The sequence below is a fragment of the Spermophilus citellus genome, assembly GCF_964194105.1.
Source record: "Spermophilus citellus genome assembly, chromosome: 3".
NCBI lineage: Eukaryota > Metazoa > Chordata > Mammalia > Rodentia > Sciuridae > Spermophilus > Spermophilus citellus.
This window is the reverse complement of record NC_138184.1, coordinates 46,999,581-47,022,217: the sequence shown is the minus strand read 5'-3', so window position 1 is coordinate 47,022,217 and position 22,637 is coordinate 46,999,581. Positions and strand designations below refer to the sequence as shown.

Sequence of the window (22,637 nt, the reverse complement as noted above, 5' to 3'; positions counted from 1 at the left end):
AGGATTACATCTAGTTGTGTGTAAAATAACCCTCAGTCATTTGCACTAACTCACAAAATGTCAATGCAAGCATTTTCTAATATACTAGTAAAGACACATCCTCTAGTCACAATTGTGGGAGTGAGAAATGGAGGGAATATCCAAGATGGTACCAAAGAAGGACAAGAAGGACAAAAAAGAAGGAGGAGAACTTTTTTTTTTTAGAAAAAAATATGGACTTATTTATTTGACTTTCTTACAGAATCTGGGAATTAACAATTCGTTAAAGAAAATGGTATCATAAAGATAAATCTACCAGCCTTATTGGACCAATGTGCAATTGAGAACTGGCTACTAACAGCTTAAAACTGTCTATTTTTTTCATTTGAAAACTACCCTTTGTAGGAAATAAAACTAACCATTTCAATAAAAAAGTGGACTGAAATTCCAGTAAGAATTTCAAAGTGAAATTTGCCTTCTCTTATATTTAGCCCCAAGTTTATCAACAGTCACCTATGTTGGCAATAAGATTCAATATTTCCATAATAAGTGACTTTATACCTAATATGGATAAAGCCAGAGTTATTAAAATGAGTGAATAAATAAGTGAATGAATATAGAATGAAAAAATAGATCTTAGATATGTAAGTTCCAAAAAAGCTTTGCTAGGCTAAATCAAAGCATTTATTTCAGCTGTACACTGTTACGAGTTTGTATTTGGGAAAGATAAGCAAAAATTTCAGAAAGACCCTTCCTTCCCAAAAGGACAGTTGAAACTTGCTGGTTGTAAGGCAAACACTGGACAAAAGAAAGATGACATTTTTAATGTAATTTATTTGAAATGCTTCCAGAAAAGTTTAAGGCCATTATACAAAAACATTCATTTCATCAAGACATTCATTGACTTTCTTCTCTGGACAAACACTTGACAAATCTCTTCTCAATATGTTGCCCAAAGTGGCCCCACAGCTCTTTCTTTTCTTTCTTATCATCAAATGACTCTTCGGAGCTTCCCTCTGCTTCTTTCTATCTGCAGTAGGTTCATCCACCTGCTAACTCAATAACGACTTGAGAAACAAAGCAGTTTTAAATAAACTCGTAATAGAAAAAATTCACCATGTTTAAAATTTATAAATACAGAAATATGTTTTACAGGGTAAAATTGACCATAATATTTTTCTTTGTTTTTGAAAAATAATAATGTCATATACCTTATTTTTATATTGATAAATCTTGTCACATAGCTTTTTTGAATGCACATGATATATATACATAATAAAATGATATCATTGTATGTTCTGTTTTCTGTAAACTTGAAAGACACAGGAAGATTAAAAAAAAACTTTTGGCAATAATTTAGAATCATTACTACTAGTGCTGGTGTGGGTATACTTTTGCACAGTTCATCCTAAATATTTACACTCATAGGGAACTTCTCCATGTATTTTGTTAAGTTTTTTTTTTTTTTTTTTTTTTTTTTTTTTTTTTAAGGTGCACGCAACTTTGCTCTGTAAATCAGGGCCTGTGCAGGTTTTCCCAGGCCTTTTCTATTGAGTTTGGCTAGCTGATCCTAAGAGAGATAAAGAAATTGGCCTCTGGAGAATGTATACAATTCCAATTACAGTGCACAACCAGAGATGCAAAATGATGGCCCAAAAGCAGAGCAGGAAATCCAAGGCTCTGGCCTTTCTCAGAAGGCTCTGGACCATGCTTTTCTTTTTAAATGGTTCCCTCAGAAGGTCCCAATGAAGCACTTCTCACTCTCAATTCTCCCTCTCCTGGGACAAGGGAGCACTTCTCACTCCCAATTCTCCCTCTCCTGTGTTTTGTAAACAGAGTCATCCACACGCAGCTAAGGTCTCTTTTCTGCTGCTTCACACTCTAAAATAGGAGTGGCTTAGGCAGATTAAAACAAATGGAGTAATTATCCTGGCAGGTTTTCCCAGGCCTTTTCTATTCTGCAGTTTTAGGCTAGAGATGGCTTTCTACAGCAACCCACTAACCATGACAGCCACATCCTGGAGCTGCACACATTTCAGTTAAAGATTCAGAGCTGGCAGCTCTTTTGTCCCTTGCCCTTCCAAGGGCAGCCTCTATTTCATGTCCTCATAGATTACTGCATCGAATTTGCACTGGATGGAACTGCAAGGTTTAAACCATGATCTCTCCTTTGCAAAATAAGCCTTCAGAATCCCCAGGGATGTTTTCATGCTTTCTGTTTGAATAACAGAACCAAGCTCACTTCAAGGACTAGTCTTTTCTGGTTCTCCCTTAAAGCTGTCCTGATACCCTGTTGGCAAAGCCCTCTAAATTCCATGCCTTTGGCTACCATGTCAAAGAGCTAGACAAGCACTAGAGAAGCATGGGAGGAAGGACTCTGCAAGCAAGCTATGCAAAACAGTAGTTTAGAGTTTCTGTTCTTTCTACTTTTCAAAATCCAGCAGGACAATTGAAAGCAACTTGTTCAAGTACCTGCCCATCCATCCAGACACTTGTGAGATACAGTACAGGGTAACGGCTGCCACAGATTCCAGCTGACACAGACAGATTGACTGGAAGTTACAGTACTAGGAACAAAGATACAGATACAAGAGACTGGGCCAACACGTTCACAAAAGTATGAAAAAGTGCTTCTCCAAACTGTTCCATGTGTGGAATGCAAATACTGTACAGGTAGAACACAGGGCTACTTCCAGGAACATCAGCCCCTCTGTCAGACGTTGCTTTCCACATGCCTGCTGTTCCCACAGGAGGAATCTGTCTGTTCCATTCGCTCACAGTCAAGGCTGACCTCGCTTGTGTCCATACTGCAGTCTGACTCACTGTCCGACTGGTCCATCTGCTCGAGTTTTGTTTCTCCCTGTGGCGCTCTGCTTACAGTGGCGGGATTAAGGAATGGTTCCTCAGAGTCAAGCATCCCAGCCTGCCCGGTGGCACACAGGACTGTTTCCTTGGCTTGACGAATACAGTTGAGCCACTGCTGCTTGTTGAAAGTGTCATTGGCTTGTAGCGAGTGGGTCTGACTTTGGGATCCATTTTTGAAACTGACTCTGAAGAAGTTTTTAACTAGAAATTAAAAATATGTGGAAAAAAATGTCAACAGAAAAGTATTTCCCCAGGCCGACACTACCCTAGATACCATGGCAGACACTGCTGATTGTAAAATGTTTGCCACTGATGCGGCACATAGCTCAGCTCCACCTGATGCCACCATCTATCAATTGGAGTTGACACGAGCTGGCCTCTCAGTTACCCTTACTGCTCTCAGAAGCTAGCAAATGAATATCGGCTTGGAATACCTAAGTGTTACTTTTCAGGGGACCACCACAGTATTGGTTACCAAACTTGTCTCCAAAATCCCTTAGGGAGCTTGTTAAAAATACAGATCCCCAGGCCCTACCCTTAGAGATTCAATATGTCTAAAGCTGACCTTATAATGTACAGTTTCAATAAGTGCTCCAAGGAAGAACTTTTACCAGTTTAAGAAGCTCTTTGTAACATCAAAACATGCCCACAACCCTTCATATGAGAGTACCTGGATGCTTAGTATTCAGTGATTGAAAAGATATTTAAAGTCATAGAGCTGTTTCAATAAGTGCTCCAAGGAAGAGCTTTTACCAGTTTAAGAAGCTCTTTGTAACATCAAAACATGCCCACAACCCTTCATATGAGAGTACCTGGATGCTTAGTATTCAGTGATTGAAAAGATATTTAAAGTCATAGAGCTGTTATAAATTTTTGCTTAAAAAGGAAATTTTATTTTAATTATCTCATAGGCACAACATGCATTAGTTAATTCATGTATTTACAGTATTAGACATTGAAAATAGGAACACTTTAACACTGAGCTATATCCCCAGTCCTTTTTATTTTTTAAATTATTCCACGACAGGGTCTTGCTGAGTTGCTTAGGCTAGCCTTGAACCTGTGATCCTCCTTGCCTCAACTTTCCAACTTGCTGGGATTATATAGGTGCTCCACTGTGCCCAGCGGCAACTTGCATTTAAAAAATGCTAGTACATGATATGGAAGACCTTTATTCTAAAAACAACATTGACTAGCATGTAATGGGCCCTGTGTGCCACATGTAATGCTTGGTTCATAGAAATATCTATAGTTAGACACCTTGCACTTCCTGTGTGACCATCAGACTGGGAACTACCACTCCAGCCATTTAGTGGCTAAGCAATAAAGGTAGAGTAGGCCAAAATGTTTCATTGGTAGTTGCCTTTGGCTAGAAGCTAATCCTAGTCCCTTAAATTAAGGCTCCCCCTTTTGATTCTGTATTAGTGCCTCAACTCCTCTGTGATTCAGTTGCTTTATTTGTAAATGTGATAATTCATGTAAGTGCTTATACAATATCTGGCCCAAAGTCAGTACTCAAAAAATGAAAGATTTATTTCTACCATGGCTGCTGCTGCTACTACTACTACTACTGGGATACAGGAATTGTTGAGTAGCTAAGAGGCAGGACATAATAATTATCTTAACAACAGGATGTCTATGTTAACCCAGGAGATTCATATATTATTTTCTTTAAGAACTTCCTGACAATCTGTCCTATAACAAACCTCCTACTCTATCCCTCTCTCTCCCCTTACTGGGTTTCAGTTTTTAACCAGCACCATGAATGTTTGTTTATTGATCTCCTCTATGACAATGTAAGCTCCACAGGGACAAAGAATCTAACTGCCCAGTTCACCACTGTATGTACTAGTGCCAAGAACAGCACTTGACACATGGTAGGTACTTTCTAGACATTGCTGTTGTAGCTTCTCTTAGTTAATTCCTTTGTTAAGCCTCCAGTTAGAGAAGCCCATTGAGTAGTGTTTCAGATGAATGCTCATCTCAGCTGACCATTCTTAAGTCTCTTTAAGGACCATTCTGCCTGCTTAACCTCAAAAACCACCATTATATAACTGGTACCCAGATAGAGACCATCTGGTATTAAGTACACTTACATCCAACCGCAGGGATCAGGGACAGGGAGTGAAAGGTGCACCAGATATGTGCAAATGGCTCACTTCCATTATCTCTCTTAATTGTTAAAACAACTTTATGAAGGAGGTAGGCACGCATCGCTTTTGCAGATAGGAAACTTGCGGCAGTCTTGGCTGGCCACTCAAGCAGGAACAAAACTTTATTTTGAAAAAGCCGCCAAGACTCTGTAGGCGCCGGCAAGCCAAACCCGGTCCTCCCACGCGGGCCTCTACCGGAACCTCCCGTCTCCGAACAGGGGGTCCCCCGGACCTCCCCCGGAATTTCCTCCTACTATCCTTCCCCAACCAATGGGAACTCTCTATGAGTCCTGTAACATGAGTCCGGTAGCAGGCCAGGGTGAACAGCGGGAGTCCAATTTCCATATGAATGTAAATCTTAACATAATCATATCAGTGGCTAGCTGGCGTCACTTTACAACCAACGGTGCCATACATCGTATATTTGCTTGTGGCTCCTAGCAGAAACTGAGGCTCATGGAGGTTGAACAAGGTTACATAATCAGTAAGTGAAGAGACAGCACTGGAATGCAATTTAACTCTAAGGCTAGGGCTCTTCACTTTTCACCATCCAGGCATTCCTACTAAATTCTAACGACTAAAACTATTCACCAAATGAACAGAGTCTACCCCTGTACATACTTCTCTCATTGTTGCTGAAAGCCCCACGCAAAGAGCCACCTAGCCTCACTTCTCCGTCCTGCAGGTCTTCCAGCATAAGGTCCTTCACGGGGATTGGCTGACGGTACAACTGGTAGCAGAGCTGCTCGTTGTGGGTGACGGCTCGAGTGATCACAAGCACTTCTTGGAATAGGAAAACATGCAGTTTCTAGAAGAAAAGAATCCACAGATTTTCCTAAGCAACAATCTAAAGAGTGGTTCATGTGTAGATCTCTGTAGCAAGAGGTCCCAAGTTCTCACAAAAAAAAAAAAAAAAAAAAAAAAAAAAGAGGTCCCCAGGTACCAGGTTCACAATGGATTGTGGACTCTTAGGCTCAAATCTACCTCCAGGAGAGCAGAAGTTGGGCAGATTTAAAGCATTTCCATATATGAATAGCCTGCCTTTCATATAGATACCTTCCTAAGGACCCACTGGAGAAAGTCTTTCTGTTTGTTACAGATACGTAACGCCAGGGCTGTCAGCTCCAGGGGCCCTATCTACACTGGGATTCAAAACCTGTGCAGGCACACATAGCTTTCAGCTCCACTAAGAGAAAAATAAGAAAGGGGAATAGAATGAAAGGGGAAAAAGAACTCTCCTGGCTTTGGTGTATAATTGCCCCATATAATTACAAGAGATTGAAATTAACAATGGCATATAAAAAATGAGACTGTCATATCAAAGCCTAATAGTCATCTCTGCTTCCTAAACTCGTGAAAACGCTTGTTGCTTCAACCACAGAGCTGATTATCAGCTTCATCCAGTGATTGCAACGGGGGAACACTGCTCATTCTTGAGGGAACAGAGCACACTGCTGTAACCACAGGAAAGATGATCCAAATTTTCCTTCTCGGTTAAGTTCATCAGCACCTGAGTTTTCCGAAGAGGCTGTGCTTAAAAGGCACATTATGGGCAAAAAGAAAGTCTCAAAAATGAAGACTTTTCTAACCATATCATGAAAGAGTTTGCCAGGTGGAGCTGAGGAACATTTGCTCCATTCAATTCCTTTTTTTTTTTTTTTTTTTTTTTTTTTGGTACTGGGAGTTGAATCCAGAGATGCTCTATCACTGAGCCACACCCTCAGCCTTTTTATTTTTTATTGCTGAGGCTGTCCTTGAACTTAGAATCCTCCTGCTTCAGTTTCCTGAGTTGTGGGCATTACAGGCATGTGCCACCACGCCTGGCTGCTGCATTCAATTCTAAGTCCCAGACTCTTCTCACAGTTTGGAAATACTTTGGGGTTAAAGTAAAAAGATCCACAACCCTGCAGCTAGGTTCTAGCTTTCTGGGGGAAACATTTGGGAATGTATAACCAGGGATCTCAAAGGAGTGATCAGAAGGTAGAGGTGGAAACTCAGATTAGATTCTTGATTTGGAGGCAGGAGAAGCACACTGAGCGTTATCAAGTCATTTCTTCTTTGAGAAAAAAGTAATCTTGTCAGTCTCCCAACACACATACATAACACAAAGTGCAGAAACAAAAACTCCACCAAATCTCTGTTGATGAATATTAAAGGTATATTTTAAAAGTTTGGAAAACAGGGCTGGGGATGTGGCTCAAGCGGTAGCGCACTCGCCTGGCATGCGTGCGGCCCGGGTTCGATCCTCAGCACCACATACCAACAAAGATGTTGTGTCCACCGAGAACTAAAATAAATAAATAAATAAATTCTCTCTCTCTCTCTCCTCCCTCCCTCCCTCCCTCTCTCTCTCTCTCTCTCTCTCTCTCTCTCTCTCCCCCTTTCCTCTCTCTTAAAAAAAAAAAAAGGTTTGGAAAACAGAGTAAAACACAAAAGAACCAAGTTCAAGATTTTTTTGAGATGGTGGTAGAATGTATGAGGATTATTCTTTTGGACATGGGGGTAGAAAGGGATTGGTCATTATCTTATATACTTAATCAGATTATTATACTATTTTTTAAAAATAGTATACGAACCTTTATTTTATTTATTTATTTATATGTGATGCTGAGAATCAAACTCAATGCCTCACACATGCAAGCGCTCTACTACTGGGCCACAACCCCAGCCCCAGATTCTTATACTATTTCTACCTCAATCAATCTTGTAGTTGAGATATGTAGTTTGAATTCAGATCATCTGAGCAACCTTTAAAAAATATACTTCATTCATAAATATTCATGGAGAATTCCTCTTAGTTTCAGCTCCCTTTTGCCCTCAAGTTATCACTTTTTTTTTTTGACACAGGATTTTGTTCTCAATGACCTTCACAACTCTATCAAGGGCAAAATGCAACAAACTTTCCACCCCAGTTGCTATCTTTGTTCTCATAACTCTATCTGCCTAGGGTTCATCTTAAATGTTCCAGGCACATCAATCAGAAAGTTCTCAGGCCTTCAGTGAGAGACAAAAGAGAACAGGTCCACACCCTGTGGGGAAAATTCTCCCTATTTTGCACAGGGCTTCATAGAAAGCACATGCAAGTTGTTGAGTGTCAGATAATAGAAATCCACTAGCGCTTCTTGTGTCTTTCAGCAAGAAGCAGAACATGACTTTCTGGCCATTGTAACTCCTTAGAAAACAGACACAGGACTTCAGGAGTGGTCTTGCTGGGTCTTATTGCCCACATCAAACCATCAGCTGGCTAGATCCACAGCAGCCCTGATAACAACCATGACATGTACTCACTGATGTCAAATGACATTTCCAGGCTGCTCAGTCTTAGTTGAAAGGGTGTCCCTTGAATTCTCAAACTTTATCAATCTCTTCAAGATTGAAAAATTCCTTTTTTCTAAAAAAATTTTTTAGACAGAGACTTGCTAAGTTGCTGAGGCCTCAAATCCTCCTATCTTGGCCTCCTATGTTGCTGGGACTATAAACATGCACCTCTGTACCTGGTGTCTTTCCAAAGGTCATGATCAAACAAAATAAAAAATCTGACAAACCTGTTGGTTTCCAAAATTCTTTCTGAATATTTACTTGCCCATGATATTAAAAATTTAAAGGTAATACATAGTTCAGTGATGTAAAAGATACTAAAAAAACAATTTTTGTTTATAAAAATTCAACCCTAGACTGGGAAGGAATAATAAGAGGAGGCTCAGATCAAATGCATTAAGGATGGGGGTGGCCCAGGATGAGATTGGCAAGGAGAGTAGCCACTTACCACACCCCGGTTGTTCTTCAGTTCACCATGACAACACAGGACTCTTGAGCTGTCAATCAAAGAGTCTTTCTGGCCTTCTTCCAAATAAAGAAGCCGTTCTTTATAGTAACGGCATTCAGATTCCCCAGTCTTGATGTTGATTTCTGCCACAATTCCCTGAATGATGTTTATCTATGGCAACAAAAAGGAAAATAAGTATGGAGAAAGCAAGCAAACCATCCATACAAAGTAGTTTTAGGTCCAGCCTAGAGATCACCAAGATCCACTTGTATCTAATTCTGAGATTTATCTAAGTTACTGCTTTGGGAAAAGAGGAAAAATGCTTTTAATATACTGTTATCTATCCCTACATATCCTTAATGTGCACATACATATACATTTTATTTACAAAAATATACATATTTTTATATTGCATATAAACCTAAAAATATTGAGCCAGGTATGGTGGTGCACACCTGCAATCCCAGCAACTTGCAGGCTAAGGAAGGAGGATTTTAACTTCGAGGACAGCCTGGGCAACTTAGCAAGACCCTGGGGATTTAGCTCAGTGGTGGGGTGCTTACCTCTCATGCGTAAAGCCCTGGATTCAATTCCCAGCATCTCACACACACACACACACACACCAAAAAAAAAAAAAAAAAAAAAAAAGAAGGAAGGAAAGAAAGAAAGAAAGAAAGAAAGGAAGAGAGAGAAAAGAAAAAAGGACAGGAGTTGTAGCTTGGTGGTAGAGTGCCCCTGACTTCAATTCCCAGTACTGCAAATAAAACAAAACAAACCTAATATTGATGCATATTCTTATCTGAGAGAAAGAGATCAAAGGTGGTCTGATGTTTAAGATACCATTGATGAGCACATTTCTTAATAAAACACACTCATAATGTTGAAAATTTAGGCATATAAATAATTGGACCAAGGAAAAAAAAACAAATCTGAATGTAGATGTCCAAAAAAGAGGGTCTGTCTCTGGGATGTACAAGTTGGTTTTAAGGTCTCTCTACATGTGCCCAACCTAATGTCACAAACTATAATTGCAAATTGAATGTGAACAAATGGTTTGAATATATTTTTAATGAGAAAACATAAATGTTTTATAAAGGATGGAGGAAAAAAGAATGCAAAGACACTAGGAGTAATGAAGGGGAAATTTTGTACAAATGCATTTTGCACATATAAGGGAATTAGGGGCAAAGAAAATTCAAAGAGATAGTAGATTCAAGAAAAAAAAATGGCAAAACAAAACAAGACTCTGAGATGTAACCAGTGGGTACTTATTTGGATGTATTGTTATTTGATGACTTGGATAACATGTCCAAACATTAGAAAATATGGAAAACAAAGGATGAGAAATTAGCAGAACAAAATCAATTACACAGGGCTGGGATTGTGGCTCAGCAGCACAGTGCTTGCCTCCAACATATGAGGCACTGGATTTGAGCCTCGGGACTACATAAAAATAAATAAATAAAATAAAGGTATTGTGTCCATCTACAACTAAAAAAAATATTTAAAAAAATCAATACTACAAATCAAAGGCAAAACAATGACTTCCTCAGCAGGGTCCTCTGTTTCCTAAGAGTGTAAAGAAAAACAGTTCCACCTTTCTTATGGTAACTGAAGAAAACTTAACAGATGGGTTATACTGACTAGGCCTCTTCTTGGTTACATTTACTCAACAGAAAATACAGTTTGGTCAAAAGCAAGGTTCTAACTTTTATACTGTTGGTGGGATTGTAAATTAGTTCAACCACTATGGAAATTAGTATGGAGGTCCTCAAAAGAGTGTGCATGACACTACCATATCATCCATCTATACCACTCCTCAGTATTTACCCTGAGGAATTAAAGTCATCATACTTAGTGATATGACATACCCATGTTTATAGGAGCACAAGTCACAATAGCCAAACTATGGAACCAAGCCTAGAAAATGGGGTATATATACACGATGAAATTTTATTCAGCCACAAAACAGAATGAAATTATGTCATTTGCAGGAAAATGGATGGAACCTGAGATTATTATATTAAGTGAAATAAGCCAAACTCAAAAAGTCACAAGTCATATGTTTTCTCTCATATGTGGAAGCCAGAAAAAGATATGATGTGAGCTCATGAAAAACAAAGGAATATCAGTAAAATAGAGGAAAAGGACCAGTGGATAAGGAGGAGGGGAGAGAAGGGGAAAGTGCTGGGGAGTGATATTGGCCAAATCATATTGTTAAGTTGTGTGTATGTACAAATAGGTAACAACAAATCCCATCAACCATAATGCTCTAATTTAAAAAAATGTGGAGGAAAAAAAAAGCAGGGTTCTAAAAGGGGTCTTTATTTAGTCATCAGCTACCAGATCTGGTAATAAACATGGTAATGAATTCTTTCTAGATTTGCTAAGTGATCTTTTATCTATGCTAGTTAAATGATAACTTGTGTCCAAAGCAACCAGATAAAGACTACCACTCAGTTTTTGTTTTGTGGTTGTTGTTGTTTTTGTTTGGTACGGATTAAACTCATAGGCACTCAACCACTGAGCCACACCCCCAGACCTATTTTGTATTTTATTTGGAGACAGAATCTCCCTGAGTTGCTTAGTGCCTTGCCATTGCTGAGGCTGGCTTTGAACTCTTGATCCTCCTGTCTCAGCCTCCCAAGCTTCGGGGATTACAGGTGTGTGCTACTTCGCCCAGCTACCACTCAGTTTTAATGTTTGTATTTGACACATGTTTGGCAAATCTAACAGCTCTGAGTAGGTCTGGTGATTATGTCTAGAGGATAAATGCATAATCTGTACATTTTTGTAGCTATTATGAGATTCAAAGATGATTTACATCTTTTCTCTATTTCCTAAATTTTGGTGATAGCACGACTGATTAAAAATATATACTTTAGGGTCTGGGTTCAATCCTCAGCACCACATAAAAATAAATAAATAAAGTAAAGGTATTATGTCCATTTGCAACTAAAAAAAATACTTGAAAAATACAAGCTCCTTAGTGTCATATAAAAGCTTTTGGCCTTTGATGTCATCAGCCTAATATTAAATCCTCTAAAATTAGTCTGAATTTTATTAACACAAAGCAAATAATATTAGAGTACTTTGGTGTCTTTGATATACTAATTTTGTCTTTGTTTCTTTCTTCTCATCTTGGTTTTCCCCTCTTGATACTCATTGTTACTTTTTTTTTTTTTTTTTGGTACTGGGGATTGAACCCAGGGGCACTTAACCAGTGAGTCACATCTCCAGTGCATCCCCTTTTTTTTCTTTAGAAACAGGGTCTTGCTGAGTTGCTTAGGGCCTTGCTAAGTTGCTAAAGCTGGCTTTGAACTTGCGATTCTCCTCCTCGGCCTCCCAAGCTGCTGGGATTACAGGTGTGTGCCACTGTGCCTGGAGCATTGTTACTTTTGAAACTACACAAAATACACTAAAGCCCATGACTCATCTTTCAAATAAATTTAACTAATGTTTGTTGAGTACTGGTCCAGTGTTGGATTAGATACTTTCAAAGAAATGAGAGTGGGCTGGAGATGTGGCTCAAGCGGTAGTGCGCTAGCCTGGCATGCACGCAGAGCTGGGTTCGATCCTCAGCACCACATACAAATAAAGATGTTGAGTCTGCCGAAAACTAAAAAATAAATAATAAAAAAATTCTCTCTCTCTCTCTCTAAAAAAAAAAAAAAAAAGAAGAAGAAGAAGAAGAAGAAAAAGAAAAAGAAATGAGAGTGAGTCCCTGACCTTGAAAAGCTTAAAACATACAGGGAGGTATCTGAGCAATTGTTTTATGTCTACCTTATCATTTTGTCTTTCTTCGTCTTTATATGTTGTGGAATCCACACTTTCCCCTTGTTTTTAAAGAACTTAGCATAGCTGCCTATTACTAGGTGTACCAAGCCAGCTGGAACAAAAAAACACTTGAATCAATTTTCTGAGTTACCTACAAGTATTCAGGAAATCAGAAAGAAGACCAACCACAGCCATAATGATGTGCTCATTTCCTAATTAAACCTAGGAACTGAACAGCTGGCATGTCACGTGAAGATTCATGAACTCAATGCCACAGTGACTGTTCCTTAGGCAGCTATGACTACTTTCAAATTCTGCTTCTTTTTCTGGTATTGGAAAAAATATTGAGGCAAAACAATGGAAACAGTGTTATCATTCCATACTCTATATGTATACATTCATAAAAATAACTCCATATCTGCTTTTGTTTATTAAGAATGTTTTGTACTTTTATCCACCTGATCATGACATCACAAGGGTCTTTTCCTTTCCTTTTTCTTTTTTCCTTTTTGTGGTACTAGGGATTGAACCTAGGGGCTCTCTACCACTCAGCTATATCCCCAGCCCTGCAGTGGGACTTGAAGGAGATTTACTCTGCAGGATTTCAGGCACTAATAAAGTTACATGTAGCAGTTTGCCAGTAATAGTCGTGATAACTGTATATTTAAATTAAATTTATTATTGCATGTCCCATCAAGGACTGGAAAGAGAAGATAATGAGAAACACAACAGAACAGGGTTGGGCCCACACATTCTGGAATCATCATCCTCAGAGTGGTATCTGAAAGCCCTGGCCATCTAGTCCCTTGTATCACAATGTCATCTACTCATCAGCTCCTGACAAGAATAGCAGTCTTCATTGCAGTTGCCTCAGAAGCAGGATTGTTCTTCCTATTTATTTATTTATTTATTTATAGGAGTAAATAAGGAAGAGAAAGTTTTTTTTTTTGGGGGGGGAGTAAATAAGGAAGAGTAAGGATGGGGGGTAGGGATTAGACTGCAGAATCATTTTCTTACTGAAACAATCCCTAGAATTTAAAAGATTAAACAACCAATTCTCTGGAATATCTGAATATCCAAAGTTCTATTTTAAAAAGTTCCCTTTGGAGGGAAATATCTATCACCCCTCAAAACACTATTGATTCCTTTCATACTGGAAACAATCATATTTTTATCTGTTTTTAAATTCAAGCTTTAGCTCATTTTCTTAAAAAAAGAATGGTATTCTTGTGCTACATATTTAAAAGAAATCTTTACAGTACAACTCAGAACAGGATTGTGTGCTTCACCAAAGTAATTATTTAGAGTAGCTGGGAGCTCACTGTTGTTTCTATTCAGGCAGACCACACACTTGCTGGGATGAAATATGGAGGGGAGGCAACATGATCAGACACTTTCCAGTAATAAAAACAGACATGATGAAGTGAGATAGGCCTTATCCTCAGAGCCTGCATCCCTATCCATGCTGGACTGGGAGCCTGGTCTGTGTGTTGGGTCTGCCAATATACTGAACACCTCAAGGATCAGGAAAGTCTTTCCTTGTTCTTCTCTATTCCATGTGGAGACACTCAGCCCAGCTTTGCATCATCAAAGCCTTGCCACAAAGTCCGTCTGGTGACCAAACAGCTCTCTGCAATTTCAAAGGCAACACAGGTTCAAAGAAGTGGCCACCTTTCTGCACTAATGTACAGCATCATAACGAAGAATAAGGGTCCCAGCAGCTCAGGAGGCTGAGGCAAGAGGATTACAAGTTCAGAGCCAGCCTCAGCAATGTAGAGGCCCTAAGCAACTCAGTGAGACCTTGTCTCTAAATAAAATACAAAATAGGACTGGGGATGTGGCTCAGTGGTTGAGTGCCCCTGAGTTCAATGCCTGGCATTCCCCCAACCCCACAAAAAAAAAAAAAAAAAAAAAAAAAAAGGCATAAGGGCACAGTATTTGGAGTCTACATTGACAGGGTTTGAACATCAACTACTACTTGATAGCTCTGGACCTGAGCAAGCTATTTAACTATAATAAACTTTATATAGACAATGATCCCAATAAGAAAGCTATTTTGGGCCAAGGTTGTGGCTCAGTTGGTAGAGTGCTTGCCTACCATGTATGAGACACTGGGTTAGATCCTCAGCACTACATGAAAAAGAAATAAATATTAATAAAGGTATTGTGTCCATCTACAACTAAAACTATTTTTTTAAAAAAGCTACCTCATAGGTTATTATGAGTGTTAAAGAAATACACAATCTATAAGGCAATTATATAAAGTTGATTTACTAGATATTTGATAAATAACAGGAATTATTATTATTGGTGGTATTGGTACTGTTTATTATTATTAAATTACTCTCTGGGAGGAGACAGGCAGTTTGCTCAGCAGGTTCAAGAGTTCTGATTTTCAAATCACTTCTGCATATCCTTATGTTATTGTGCTGGATTAAATCAGTGAATGAGCTTTGTGTGTGTGTGTGTGTGTGTGTGTGTGTGTGTGTGTGTGTGTTTTGTGGGATTCAACCCAGGGCCTGATGCATGTGAGGCAAGCACTCTATCAACTAAGCTATATCCCCAGCCCAGGGAACGAACGCTTTGAATATGTCCATTAGCCTCTATCCTCCTACCCCAAATCAGGTTTTCATGACTTCACACCTACACCACTGTGCATCATCCCCACCAGCTTCTCTGTCTCTTCCTCCTCAGTTCCCTATTCTACAAAGAGTAATGTACCCAAGGTCCCACAGCTTATTAGTGATAGAGATGGGATTTGAACCCTGAATCCCAACTATTTAGGAAATAGAATAAATTACACAACACAGGAAACAGAATTAATTACACAACACAGGAACATTTCTCAAATTTAAACCATTTAAAACTTTCTATAACCAGATTGGAGCCCACATCCTGTGCCTCACCTTTTGCTCCTCAGAGTATCCTCAACCTGTGGTAGACTGATTCATGGTTTTCCCCAGGTGTGACCTGGCCTATTTCCTTACACCTGTGCCCTGCCTCCACCCCAGCCTGCCATCTGTTCCACCCTGCCCCACAGAGTTAGAACCCAGATCTCCAAATAGAATGCTCATAGTTCACAAGATTTTAATGATCTGGACTTCATTTTCCCTTGTTTTCTCTTGCTACCAGGGAAAGAAAAATCTATATCTGCTATATTGGGTCCAGCCCATACTTAATAAACATTTGCAGGAGGTTTGACTAGTCTAGTCACCCCATTGCAGTTGGGGCTGAGAGGAGCTAGATGTTCAACAGGAGGTTGCCTTTACAAATAGGTTTTGGGCCTAAGCTAACAGACAACTAAAAATCTCCACAAAGATCTTAATCCTCACAGCCAGCAATTGTAACACCACATTAGAACCACTGAAACAAAACCGAGAAATTTTAAAACCAAAGGAAACTTAAACTTCATGCAACAGTGTGTCTTACAGGTAGGAAACTGCTCAGAGAGAGGAAAAGTGACTGGCAATATAAAAAACTAGACTTAGATTTCTGTGTACATGGGACCCCAACTCCTAGCCATTATGGAAAAAGAAAAGGGAAGAGAGAAGAAAACAGGCACACTTACAGCTTCTTCCAAGTGCTGCTGATCTGGGTTATCATTTGGTGTGTGCCTCAAGATTTCTCGAAGAAGCAGAGGGTATTTCACCAAACGGCTTCTTGGAATATCAAGGAAATTCCAGAGATCTAGTTTGCGGCTAAAGGGGGACTCTAAACATCGTTGAAGAAAGTCCTGGACTCGGTGATCCTGTTTTTTATGATCTAGCAGAGCTTTGGCGGCCACTTGATTGCTGCAGTAGCTGTCATAGGAGCTGAGACAAGGAAGCTAAGGAGGAAACAGAAAAAGATTGGGGTGTCAACATCCTTAAGCTTTGAAGTCACAAATCTTCATTCATTGGGATTGAATGAACACTGAACTGGGCTGTAGGCCTGGCCAACATTTCTTTATTTGCATGGCTGGAGGAAACCAGTGGAATCTTCAAAATGGCATGCAATAGACAGGTTCCGCTTATTTTCACAAGGTACTTTTCTTAGTTGCACATTTACTTTCTTGATTTTAAGAGCCCTATCTCAATTTCTCTGCACTTCCTACCAATGCAAGCTAGGGACAAAAGCACCTGAATTCTTACATATGCAAACAGTTCAGAATTTTTCCTAACTTTTTAAAAAGTATCCAGTATGTCAAAAGTTACCTTGTAAGGATGTCTTCAAAAATTATTCATAAAAAACCATGAAGAAGACTTAACTAGCATACACAAAAAACAAGGGGCCAGTGCAGCCCTTTGTATTACATTACACAGCCCTTTTTGTGTGGCTTTGTGCAAACACCTCTATATTAGTCTAAGATTACCTGATTCTAAGGCAGACCAATTATAAAGGCCTTAAGAAGTTAACACAAAAGTATGATTAGTTAAAAAAGAAAATCAGGTGCAGGAAGCATTTAAAAAAAAAAAATCTCTTAAATTAGTTCTGACAGGCCAGCAAAGATTTTTGGTTATATCGTATGGTTCACATCACAGCCCAAGCAAGGAACAATGTAAGTTTAAAGACTTTAGAATGTTTTAAGTTCACTGCCTTCATTCCAGCAAAACACTCATCTCTCTGACATGTTCTATCAATCACAATGTGCAAACACCACATCAGAGACTCAAAGGAAAAGCTTCTCATCCTATTTTTTCTATTTCTCCCTCTTAATGGTACCTGAGATTCAGCATCTCAATGCAATGCTACTGGCCTCCAGAAAGTTTCAAGAGGCAATAAAATGCCTTAGAGCACTTCTCATTATTTTACACTAGGAAGCTACATTGTTTACCATGACACCTCTGTAGAGGACTCAATAAGTCAGTGACAAGAAGGTGTCTTTCATTTCTGCATCCTCAGTACCCTGCATTGTGCTTCCTATACAGCCCACAGTCAAAGTTTGTGTTCTGGGAGAACAAATAAATGAATGCTTATTTGTAATAATGGATCATAAAATTGGGCAATATTTGATGGTTTGGGAACATCCCTTAAAAATAAAGTGTAGTGGCATCTGAAAACTTAAATATTCTTATATTTCTTTTACACCTTTTATTAAAATTATTTTCTCATTAACCAAAATAAAAAAAAATTACTAGGGAAGTAGTATTTAAAAGGCTCAATACTAAGCTTAACAATCTTGGAAATGTCCACCTTCTTTCCATGTTATTAAAAATAAAACAACATCCAAAATAAAAAAAAAACCCCTCTATTGTGTTCAAAAGAGCTGAAAAAATTCCTTCCTCAACCTTACATTTGAAAGTAATGATAACCAGTACACACATATCCATACACACATCCATGCTCTCCCCATCCCGCCCCTGCCCAATAACAGATGTGGTACTTATAATCTAGATTTTAAGAGTTAATTAAAAGCACCTCAGGCCCTCTTAATTTCATTTCCACTTCCTTGCCTTTTAAAATACCTGGAAATGACCAATGTTTTGATTATGGAGAAACAAATCAGCAGTAACCATCGGATGTAAATTAGTGAGGAAACCCAGCTGCACGGCTGCTCACTATCCATTGGACTATTACTTTCACAAATCCTGACACCTGCTACCATGGCAACAAAGTTAAGCTCTGGCTCTGTGTTCACACCTGATGGGGTGCTCATTTCCTGGAAAGGCTACCACATTTAGCCACTGGTTAGAAAAGGTCACAAATGATAGGAGAAGACAAATGTACACATCTTGGTTCCCAAATAAAAATAAATACACTTTTTATTTAAAATATGAGAGGTGAAAATTCAGTGGTGAAGAGGGAAGACTTTGGAATCAAGGAGAATCAGGTTCAAAGCTCAAGTTAGACAGCTGCTCATGAATGACTCCTGTGAGACTCAGTTTTTCCAATTAAAATACACATACTAACATTTTCCTTTCCCTTAGTGAATGAGAAATATAACATGTGTATCATAGAGCTTGGTCCCTGTTGAGAATCAGTAAGTACTAGCTGTTAATTTTTGTTCCTAGAATACTTTATTCAAGAAACTGGTTTAAAGAAGCAAAGCTACTTGCTCAGCAGGACTCTGAAGCCTGTTCTTATCTATTTTCCCCTGCAAAGCTCTGAACTACTTGATATCTCTTTTATTTTTTTATTTTTATTTTTTTTAAAGAGAGAGAGAGAGAGAGAGAGAGAGAGAGAGAGAGAGAGAGAGAGAACTTTTAATATTTATTTTTTAGTTCTCGGCGGACACAACATCTTTGTTGGTACGTGGTGCTGAGGATCGAACCCGGGCCGCACGCATGCCAGGCGAGCGCGCTACCGCTTGAGCCACATCCCCAGCCCTTGATATCTCTTTTAAATAGACTATCAAGAACTTTTATAAGGGAGGACAAAGAATTTATAAAGGAAACTCTCCCTTGCGCCGCCCCCCGCCCTTTTTTTTAGAAATTCTTATCTCCCTAACATTGTAAAAAGTGATAGAACAAACATATATATATATATATTGGCTTCCAGGTGCCCTGCCTTTCTTTTTGGAATTAAATTTTAATTAGAACCCAAATTAACATGAGGACTGGCTGTCTTGGAGAGCTTATAAATTATTTTATTACTTAGATAAGTCACTTGGGAAATTGATTCTTTGTGATAGGGAAGGCTTGCTCCAACAGGGTGACCTACTGGGGAGGGGGAAACGGATCCTCAGTAACCAGGGTGGTTCCCTGAAAAAAAACCAAAAAAACCAAAACAAAAACTGCAACCACCCTGTTTAAGGTCTTCAAAGTAAAAGTAATTTATTCATTCTAAGGTCAAAAGGAATGGTCAATGCTGTCCCACTTGGGCAGCTTACTTGTTTAAAAGGCTTTTTCATGTTTTTTCTTCGGGGGAGAAATAAATCAATTTTTCATGGGTTGAATGGGCTCTGACTTTTCTCATTCAAAGTCCACCAAGATGTTTATTTTGTTCTGTTAAAAAGACCAGAGCTCAAACAGATGTACCCTTTGGTTTACAGTTCCCACTCGGGCACGGACACATCTGCAGTTAAAAGAGGGAAAACATTTAACAGCTCGTTGGGCCTGTTAAATAAGGCCATTTCTCATGAAGTCTGGTAACAACAGGCCAGTTGTTTAATTTGAGGCTGCTCTTGAAGCTGCAAGTCCTTTGGCCTGAAGGATCCAGATAGCAATGGACCAGCATGGTCACTCCTCTCTTCCTTTGGATACCCAAAATGACTGTAAAATCTGCCCCTAGATCAAACTAATTTCCTAACAAAAGTGATAAATATTTATTTCAAAAATAAAGTTAATAACTAGACAGATTTCTACAATTTTGTTTCTGGAACAAATTCACAATTTGCACAAGATGTTTAAGGAAACTATGTATTTTTTATTGCTATCACAGCAAACACAAAGCAATCATCCTGCTAACTCTAGAGTGTGGCCTTATTGCCCCCTTTATTCCCTCAAAGCAGTCTGCAGACTAAGGAAATTTAAGAAATACTGAAACAGACCCTCTCTTCTCATTACACCTTCTGTGACTCTAGTTGGCTGGCTCTCTTTAGAAGATTTTTTTTTTTTTTTTTTTTTGCTAAAAGAAGTTAATAAAAGGAAAGTTGAAAGTGTAAGATGAACAATCTCTCCTGAAATATTAATGCTCATTTTTTAAATTATTCATCTTAGAACATTACTTGTCTTTCAGATACCCTTGGGATATTTCAGCCTTGGTACTAAAACAGACTCCTGAACTAAATCTAGCTAAGTCGTGAATCCTCAAAAGTTCTGCATTAAGGCAGTAATGCACTAGAAATGCTAATAATTTCAAGAGCAATTGGTCTGGATGCCATATTACCTAGTTTTGTTTTATTTGATGTGAAACTAATAGTTTCATGTGTACCTGTACTTATTTTACTTATTTTAATGCCACATTATCTTAAATGCAGTAAATGTGTAGCAAGAATTGTTTTCATGCTTTAAAAAGATAAGTCCTAAATATAATTACAAATTTTATTAGGAATTGAATTTTTATTTTTCTGATATAAAACCAATATTTGCCAATAAGAAAAGTCTAGGTATAATGAAACTCCATCTAAATTATGGAAATCTTGCCTAGCATGTGTGAGGCCCTGAGTTCAATCCATAGCACTTCTCCCCTCCCCACTCCACAAGAAAATTAAAATTAAAATTAAAAAAAAAAAAAAGGAAATCTGTCTTCAACTAAGTCCACAGAACTTTTCTTACCCAGCCCACGAGGATGGGACCAACGTGTTCTGTTGAGCCATCAGGCTTCCGAACATCCCGAAGCTGACTAAGAAGCTCTGGCAAAAAATAAACAGAATGCTTATTTCGTTAGGCATTCAAATATGAACACGGCTGGAAGCAGTTCTGGGTTATTCACATTATTACACAATCACTGACTTGTTGTAAGACAAGTCAACTAAGCTACAAGTCACAACTCATCCCAGGAACAAAACGATACCTTCGTGTAGAGGAATTAGAGAGTCCAGTGTTCCAAAAATTTGGTTCAACTCTTGTTCTGTCATGATGGAGAGTTTCAGCATAGGGTCATGATAGGCCTGCATAAGAAGGACAAGAGATGGACACAAACATTTAAATTCAGAGGAACTAGCATCTAAGAGGTGCTATGCGATTAACAACAACAACAACAAAAATCTGGTTCTCCCAACAACTTCTCCCATAGTGCTGCAGAAACAGCAGACAGGAGTAGCTGGAGGAGAGGAGAATCCAGGACTCCTTGAGCCTTTTGTGGTCACTGATAAATCAAAGTAGAAGGAGCATAAGTCCTTGATATAGATTTGGTTATTATAATGTTTTCAAAATCACCAAGATCCTACAACTTGAAAAACTCCCACTTTATTCAAAATTAGCTACCAGATGCTCTTTTGCAAATCAGTACATAGTTAAAAGAAAGATAAAAAAATGATTGGCACATTTTTTTTTTGTACTGGGGATTGAGCCCAAGGACATCTTACCACTGAGCAATATTCCCAGCCCTTTTATTATTTATTTTAGGATAGGGTCTCACTAAGTGCTTAGGGCTTCACTAAGTTGCTGAGGCTGGCTTCAAACTTGTGATCCTCCCACCTGTGCCTCCCAAGTCACTGGGATTACAGGTGTGTACCATTACACCCATCTGGAAAGATTTTTTTTTAAATGCATGGAAAATTAAATATATGTTTAAAAATCTATTCAAGCCAGGCATGGTGGAACACATCTGTAATCACAGTGGCTCAGGAGGCTGAAGCAGGAAGACTGAGTTCAAAGCCAGCCTCAGCAAAAGTGAGGCACTAAGCAACTCAGTGAGACCCTGTCTCTAAATAAAATACAAAACAAGAGTGGGAATGTGGCTCGGTGGACAAATGTTCCTGAGTTAAGTCCCTGGTACCAAAAACAAACAAAACAACAACAACAACAACAACAACAACAAAACTACTCAAGATTAACAATGGGAGAGATGTTTATATGACAAGAAAGAAGATCAAGTTGTAAGTGCTCTAGACGCCAGAAGATTAAAGGTGCACTGACAAAGGAAAGTTTTAAAGATGAGCCACTTGGCTCAAAGAAGGAGGTAATAAATATTATAGAAGAAAGAATTGAGATTTGTGGTGGTGCCCAGAAGACGGGTAGATAAAGAGGGTTGAAAGGAAGAGAAGTGTTGCCAGGAAGACGCTAGCATCTGGGAGAACTTGATCCAGGTGAGATGAGTTGAACATAGAATCAGCACAATGTCTCTTAGAGTGAAGAGCCTTTTTGGTCCTCTCTGATCTGCTCCCCTTCCTCCAGCCCTGACTGAAACTCTGTTTCTTGGCTGTATCCAAGTATAGCTTGGATGGCCATATCAGGAATGCTGGAGGTAGGGGTTCACATTAGCAGAAAGCTGTACTAATGACCCCTCAAAGAAGGGAAACATCCTTCCTTCCCAATAATTATTTGAGGATGCCATGAATATCAGGATGAAGGAGTCTGGATTAATTTCCAAGCTATGGGAATGGAATGTGGTGCAGTGGCCTGGTATTGCTGGAATGGAAAAAATTTTGAAGGAAAGCTCATTGTCAAGAATGTACATTCTACAAGGCCAGGGTATTCCCCCCCTGCTCCTCCCACACAATGTTAATTAAAAAA

General features: G+C 38.9%; 1 protein-coding gene across 4 annotated transcripts in view; it reads right to left on the bottom strand.

Annotated features, from left to right (window-relative positions):
* Positions 1–776: 776 nt before the first annotated feature.
* ARHGEF3 (Rho guanine nucleotide exchange factor 3) overlaps positions 777–22,637 on the bottom strand; it is a 276,854-nt gene continuing 254,993 nt past the window's right edge. For 2 of the 4 annotated variants that reach the window (XM_081283737.1, XM_081283738.1), the window contains 6 exons: positions 20,974–21,070; positions 20,736–20,812; positions 16,109–16,366; positions 8,764–8,934; positions 5,619–5,805; positions 778–3,045 (listed from right to left, as the gene is read on the bottom strand). In XM_081283737.1, the coding sequence (XP_081139863.1) occupies positions 2,693–3,045; positions 5,619–5,805; positions 8,764–8,934; positions 16,109–16,366; positions 20,736–20,812; positions 20,974–21,070 (1,143 nt within the window). In that variant the 3' untranslated portion in view covers positions 778–2,692. Of the gene's footprint in view, positions 3,046–5,618; positions 5,806–8,763; positions 8,935–16,108; positions 16,367–20,735; positions 20,813–20,973; positions 21,071–22,637 lie in introns of all 4 variants that reach the window. The other 2 variants (XM_081283736.1, XM_081283739.1) reach the window with 2 other exon arrangements.